The 7192-nt window shown below is 45.6% G+C and overlaps 2 protein-coding genes across 2 annotated transcripts; both read right to left on the reverse strand.

The window, feature by feature from the left end:
- Positions 1-1315: 1315 nt before the first annotated feature.
- LOC143899558 (uncharacterized) lies at positions 1316-4213 on the reverse strand. Its single transcript, XM_077409916.1, has 4 exons — positions 3073-4213; positions 2815-2954; positions 2179-2740; positions 1316-2058 (listed from the first exon to the last, which is right to left on the reverse strand). Exons 1-3 carry the CDS (start codon positions 3273-3275, stop codon positions 2505-2507), a joined length of 579 nt encoding a protein of 192 aa, XP_077266042.1. The 5' UTR covers positions 3276-4213; the 3' UTR covers positions 1316-2058; positions 2179-2504.
- Positions 3407-6921, reverse strand: LOC143899560 (uncharacterized). The gene is made up of 4 exons (XM_077409919.1): positions 6148-6921; positions 5471-6049; positions 3620-5370; positions 3407-3422 (listed from the first exon to the last, which is right to left on the reverse strand). The coding sequence occupies exons 1-4, from the start codon at positions 6919-6921 to the stop codon at positions 3407-3409; spliced, it is 3120 nt and encodes a 1039-aa protein (XP_077266045.1).
- Between the last annotated feature and the right edge of the window lie 271 nt (positions 6922-7192).

Genomic DNA, 7192 nt, shown 5'->3' on the forward strand with positions numbered 1-7192 from the left:
ATCTATCACCTCAGTCTCAATCTCAGAATGAAAAAGATTGCCAGGATTCCAGTGATAGTGTTCGGAGTTCAAATGTTCCATCTCTGGAAATACCTTGTGATACTGAAGATACAGCAATGCAAATTTATTTTGATGCAACTTTGAAGGTATTATGTTAGTTATAATTTATAAGTTAGTTATTAAATTATAAGTTACTCATTTATTTAATATAACACAACTAAATTGATCATTATTTTTTGTTTTTGAATCTTTTAGACATTAACATCAACCCTTGAAGACAGCCAAATATATACCGATTCTTCGCAGAACTGTTCTGAATTACAAGAAGTTATTCCAAGTCACAATACGTCATCTATGTCAGAATCTTCAACTATTCCCTTATCAACTTTTCAACCTCTTTTAATTAAAACGCCTGAAAATCCTGCTTCTGCCCATGTTGTGAGTGGAAGGAAACACACAGGAGATGAACCACTTTATACGAAAAGAAGGGCATGTAAGAAGCAAAAAAGTAGTTTAACTATGGAAGAAGCTGTTGATGCAATCAAACAGATGACCTCACAGCCAATACTTCTTCCTCAGTCTTCTGATCGATCTGCTCAGGATGCTATTGATCATTTTACAGCTTACGTAGGAGCTAAATTGAGGGAAATGTCTCCTCAACGTAGAAAACTCTTGGAGCAAGAAATAATGAAAATGCTATTTACTGCTAATTAAGACAACAAACACAACAAAAAACAAAACATTTTATTTTTTATATTTTTAGTTTAAACGATTTATTAAATATTATATCACATATATCTCAAACTGGAATACTAATTTTTTTATTTGAAAAGTCTATGATCTCAACATAAATTCTATACTTAAAATATTAACATTTGCTATAAATTTTGTTACGGTTACATATAATTTTATACTACGTACAGATTCTTGTAATAAATATTCTTCAGTTTTTCAGTTTAACAATTTTTTATATTTATATTTGGATAAATTGAGAGTAATTGTGATGACAATTAAGATAAATTTTCTATAGTAGTATATGCATGTATTATTAGTACTAATGTGGTAAACCTAGTGCGTCGTCTAATTTACATTTTTTATTTAGAAATAAACTAAGTATTTTTACTGTGCAATTTTCAAGCACTTATAATAACTTAACGAATTTTGACAAGTATAGTGATACCAAATGATCAAATAAAAGTATTTTTTTGTTTTCTATTAGTCATATAATGCATATTTAATTGTGGATTATTAATTATTCATTTTAAGGGTTCAATCAATAAGATAAGCAAGTATTAATTTTTCTAATAACATTTCATCGCAATATTAATAAAACATTGTTTATTTTATAATTATCATTTAATCCATAAGATATACTTTTTAATTTTGTGTTAAGTTAAAAGAAGTAGGACGTATATGCAAAAATTCTTTATTTTATTTATTTTATAATAGTACATATAGAATTTCCGTAAATTGTCATTGACAATCTGTCAGCTTTACATATAAAAGGTGTTTAGGTTTAGGTATGATCTAAGTAACAATAAAAAGATGTTATGTACAGCAAACATTATTTTTCTTTATTATAGCTCTTTGTTTCTTTTCTTGCCTTGAGTTTTAATATATTGTATAAAAATTTCTTTTTTTCTTGTAAATTTTCTGTATATTTATTATGCGTTTTGACCGAGTACCATTCTCTCTTGCCACGGTACAGCCCCAGGTCCATTAAAATATGCACTCCAAGTGTTTCGAAGAACGCAGGCATCAGTTGCATGGCGGTTTCCACCTTGATGGCACAATTGTGCTAAGCCATTTGCTGATTCTTGTCTCCATTCACCAAGTCTCATGTGACCCGTTAAAACATTTTCTTCATCGAGGAATTCTGTTGGGGTATACATGGCACAACCTGTAGATTAACTACGTAACATATTATGGAGACAGCAGCAAGTCATTGTGATTCGAATTGCTTCATCAGGATCGTATCTCATAGCTGTCCGAAAAATCTGAAACCTTGCACCCAGCACACCAAATGCATTTTCTGAACAACGTCTGGTACGTGACAGTCTATCAAAATAATGTAGCACATAATTATATTGACATCTCTGATTAACATTAATATCTATAATGTGTCAATTTTCATCCAATTCATAACTGGAATTCATAATATGAAGATTTAGATCATACCTGTAATTAAAAATTCTCCTGTCTAACCGATTGCGACATTGATCTTTTGGATATGGAATAAGTAATTTTGTTGTCAGAGGAAAAATCTCATCATCAACCAATACATATGGAAAATTGGTGACACATCCAGGAAGTGGAGATGGTTGAGGCAAAGGAAAATTATTGCTGTACAAATGAGATTTCAGGCTACATTTATTCCATATGTAGGAATCACTCATTCTCCCATTGGTGCCTAGATCAATGTATATAAATCTCAATTGTGTATCGACGACAGCCAATAATACAATACTATAAAAATATTTATAATTGTAATAGGCTGATCCTGATTAAAGAGGAGGATCTATTCGCACATGTTTCCCATCCATTGCACCGATGCAATGATGAAAATTCCATCTCTGTCCAAAATCGTTCGCAACAATATTCCATTCTTCTGCAGATGTTGGCATTCGGAGAAATTCATCTTTTAAAATACTGATCAATGCTGCACATACTTCTCTTATTATTGACGATATTGTGCTTTGACCAATTCTGAACTGTAGGCTAAGTGATTCCTGTGATTCTCCTGCAAATTAAAACATAATTAATTATTTCACAAAAAAAATATGTATTATATTGTACTTGCACAAGATATCATACCAGTAGCCAAATGACGCAAGGTGACAGAGAGCCTCTCAGCAGGAGGTATACTTTCCCTTAAATGTGTTGTCTTCTTTTCAATAAAAGGTGCAATTCTTTCAAGAAGATATTGAAAGACATCAATGTTCATTCGCAGACATCTGTAAATATGATTCAAGTTATTATTGTTTTTAAGTTAAACTAATCTTTGTGTTTATTTTTTTAAGATTATTTAATATATTTGTATATATTTTAATTAATTACACAATAAACTCTTACCTACGAAATCGATTTGGATCTTCAAGCGCAAGTTCCAGAAATAGGTTATGATGCATACTACGATGCTTTCTTCGCAACAAATACGGCTTGGTCCACACAGAACGACTATATACTTTTTTATCAGCTAATGCAAGAAGCAACAGACACGCAGATGCAATTCTGCGTTTTCGCTCCAAGATAATTAGTTCACTAATTTGTGACATTGTTAGGTTAGTTTTCAACACTCAACCGTAGTAATCTTAACCGCAACCGAGCCCGCAACCCGTATAACCTGCAACCTAACCGGCGAACTGCTTCGTTCTGATTGGTTGATTTCCAACACTCAACCGTAACCTCAACCGCAACCGAGCCTGCAACCCGTAGTGTGATTCGGCCTTTAGGCAGTTTGAGCCACCCAGGGCCGCTCCACCACAGCGGATGGTCAAGGAGTTCGCGAGGAGAGATGCCGCGAGAAGCACAATCGGCGGGATTCTCACTGCCCGGCACGTGGTGCCATCGGGCTTCCGGGAGGCGCCGCTGTATGTGTGATACGCGGTTCGCAACGTACGTCTTCCACCGCGATGAATGACCACGAATCCAGTGGAGGGTCACCGTGGAGTCTGACCACAAGTGAGTCTCCGAAGCAGGCAGTTTCAAAGTGTCTTGAACGTGGTGCGCGGTGTCCGTGAGGAGGGCGGCGGCCGAGAGTTCAAGGCGCGGCAATGACACCTGCTTTAACGGGGCGACCCTCGTTTTGGCCGCGAGCAAGTGCACCTGAGTCTCGTCGGACGCGGTTGTCACGCGGAGATAGACGACAGCCGAGAAGCCGCGCTCCGACGCGTCGGCGAATCCGTGAAGTTCGAACCGAGTGTCGCACGTCCCGACCCCTATCCAGCGGGGAATCCGGACTGCCTCGAGGATGGGAAGCTCGGCGATGAGCTCCTGCCACACGCGCGCGTCGGCTGGTGGGAGTGGCGTGTCCCATTCGAGTCTCTGCATCCACGCGGATTGCATGAGAATTTTTGCGCGCACAACGACTGGGGCGAGCCATCCGAGCGGGTCAAACAATCGGGCGGTTTCAGCTAATGCGGTTCGTTTCGTGAATGTGGGGACGACGCGTGACCTGATCTGAAACGCGAAACTGTCTGTGCCCGTGAACCAGCGCAAGCCGAGAGTGGAGTGGCTCTCGAGGTCCCATTCGTGTGACGTTTGGTGTAGCCGGTGCGCGAGAGGAATTCCGTCGAGCACGTCTTTGTTATTGGCGGCCCACTTACGGAGCGGGAATCCGCCCGCCATGCACAACGCGCGAAGTTGAGTCTGAAGAGCGATCGCGCCGCGGAGGGTTGACGCTCCAGTGACGACATCGTCCACGTAACAGTCTTCTTCAAGGGTCGCTGCGCCCTCCGGATATCGGACGTGCTCGTCCTTGGCTAATTGCTTGACGGATCTTATGGCAAGGAACGGCGAACTCGCCATGCCGTACGTTACAGTGTTCGTGCGGTAGTTGAGCACTTCACTCGTCGGGGTCGGGCGCCACACGATGCGCTGATAATCGCGGTCATCGGGATGCACCAATACTTGGCGGTACATCTTTTCAATGTCAGCTATCATCGCGAACAAGTGACGACGCCATCGGAGCAGGACGTCGGCCAGCGACGGCACCAGATTCGCGCCCACGTGCAGAAAGGAGTTAAGAGTCTCGCCCGTCGATACGCGTTGCGACCCGTTAAACACGACGCGGAGTTTGGTGGTGGTGCTCGCCTCCTTGAGGACCCCGTGATGAGGTAAGTAAACAACTTGCTCACCTTGTTGAGGAGCGGCTGCCACCGTCATGTGCTCAAGGTCTTCGTACTCTTTCAGAAAGGCCTGGTACAGCTCGCCAAATCTGGGATCCTTGGCACTCTTCCGTTCCATGGAGCGGAGGAGGTGCAGCGCTGCGTGACGAGTCTCGTGGAGATCAGCTGGAGGGGTTGACCACGGGAGGCGCACCATGTACCGTCCCGACGGCAGCCGGAGGTGCGTTCGCACGAAGTGTTCCTCGCACTCTTGCTCGGCAGGAGTCAGGGCGGCGACCGGCTTAGTCTCCGCCTCCTGTTCCCAGAACCTTTTCACCAGGCTGGTGAGCTCGTGGTCGATCGCGGCGTGGCAGGACGAAGCTCCGTGCAGCGACGCCGCGGTCGCGCCGCCGGAGATGATCCAGCCGAAAGCGGTGCGCTGGGCAATGGGCGCCTCAGGATCGCCTTTTCGAAGGCCCTCCTCGAGGATGACTGAGCAGATCTCGGCGCCGAGTAGCAGCTCGACTGGATCAGTGGCCGAGAACTGAGGATCAGCCAATTGAAGGTTGAGGAGGTGCGGCCAGGCATCGATCTGTCGCAGGCCTGTGCCTTGATGTGAGCTGCAGGGTGACCCTCCCTCGAGCCTGGCCGGAACGAGTCCCCCTGATGCCGAAGATGGTGAAGGTCGACTTGGAGCGCTGCAGCTTGAGTCGTTGCGCCAGCGCCTCGGAGATCAGCGAGACCTCTGAGCCTTGATCAATCAGAGCTCTCACGGGTTGCTGATTTCCATGGCGGTCAGTGATGGAGAGGCGTGCGGTGGCCAGCAGAATGGCCTTGCGATCGTCGCCATGCTGCACTGCCGTGAGGGTGCTGGCCTCGGCGACCACTGGTTTGGAGGTGCCATCGTGCAGCAGCGAATGGTGCTTTGCGTTGCAGATGATGCACGTCTTGGTCGACGGGCACTTGGCAATAGGGTGGTTGCCTAAGCAGTTAGAGCATAGGTTCTTGCTCTCAACTATGCTCTTTCTCTCGCTCGGAGTCTTCGCTCGAAATTCACTACAGCCCATTAAGTAGTGTGAGTTCTTGCACACCACGTAGCTGCCCGATCCAGAGGTGGTCTTGGCATGGTTAGATTTCGCGGATCGCGTGCCGCTAGCCTTGGCTTGGCTGGTCTTGGACTCACCCTTGGATGTGACCGGCGAGAGCGCCTCGAGCGAGTGCATCTTCTCGATGACGAAGGTTCGGAAGGTGTCGTACTCGGGAGGTTTCGACGATGTCCGGTCTCCCAGTCGCGACGAGTTTGCGGATCAAGGAGCTCGACCGTGATGTGGACGAAGAGATCCATGCCGTGAGTGGCGATCGGTCGACCGAGGCTCTCCTGAGCGTTCACGGTGTTCGTCATGCCGTGGAAGATTCGTCGCAGCTCGAGCGCGGACTCGCTCTTCATCTTCGCGAGAGCCGTGAAGGCGGCGAAGTTGGAGCGCACCAGGACTCGCTGATTTTCGTAAAACTCCCGGAGCGTAACCCAGGCTCGCTCAAAATTGCCGTGGATTAGAGGTATGTCTCTCATTAATTTTGCCGCTTCATCTTGCAGGGACGTTCGAAGGTAATGCAGTTTCTCAACGTCCGTGATGGTGTGATGGCGATTGATGACGGAGAGGAACAGGTCGCGGAAGGAGAGCCAGTCCTCAATGGCACCCGAAAACTGAGGCAGGTTGATGCGCGGCAGGAAGTTGTGCGGAGTGGCCTCTCTGGCTGAGGCGGTTGCTGCATTGCCACTTCCCTCCGTTTGCGTCAGGCAGGTTGCCCAGTCAGTCAGGGTGCCCCGTTGCATAACGTAAGCATTCTCTGTGGTTTCATACAGATCCGTTGTGAAATACTCGTTTTCGCTGAGTTCAGCGAAGAATCGCGTGCGGAGAATCTCGTGTTGGGCTTGAAACTTCTCCCAGTTGGAGTCCAGCGTTTTAATGCGAGCTTCAAGGATGCCTCGAGTAACGTTGGATTTGCCCAACTTTCTCGTGTTTTCCGTTGCTCGGGATATACGGGTGAGTAACTCTTGCTGTCTCATGAGGAGAGCATTCACGTCGAGACTCATTTCGCCGATTACTTCGCAGGTTTACTGGAGCTGACCGGAGCACGCACTCACAGACCGTACACGGACGCGGAACCCGAATCCGGCTCGAAGGACCAAAAAATGTTTGAGCGCGCGTGATGGTTGGTCAGGAACGGGAGGATCGGTTTTGTATCTCGACAGAGTTCTGATTTTAATAACGATACGTTTATTTTCACAAAGAGTCTACAATAAAGTTCTCGAATAATCACAGTTCCCGTTTCAGATTTGCGACAACTTGCTTTTCGAGAGACGA

This window comes from Temnothorax americanus, unplaced genomic scaffold (assembly GCF_048541705.1).
Source record: "Temnothorax americanus isolate GAGA-0224 unplaced genomic scaffold, ASM4854170v1 Scaffold274, whole genome shotgun sequence".
Lineage (NCBI taxonomy): Eukaryota > Metazoa > Arthropoda > Insecta > Hymenoptera > Formicidae > Temnothorax > Temnothorax americanus.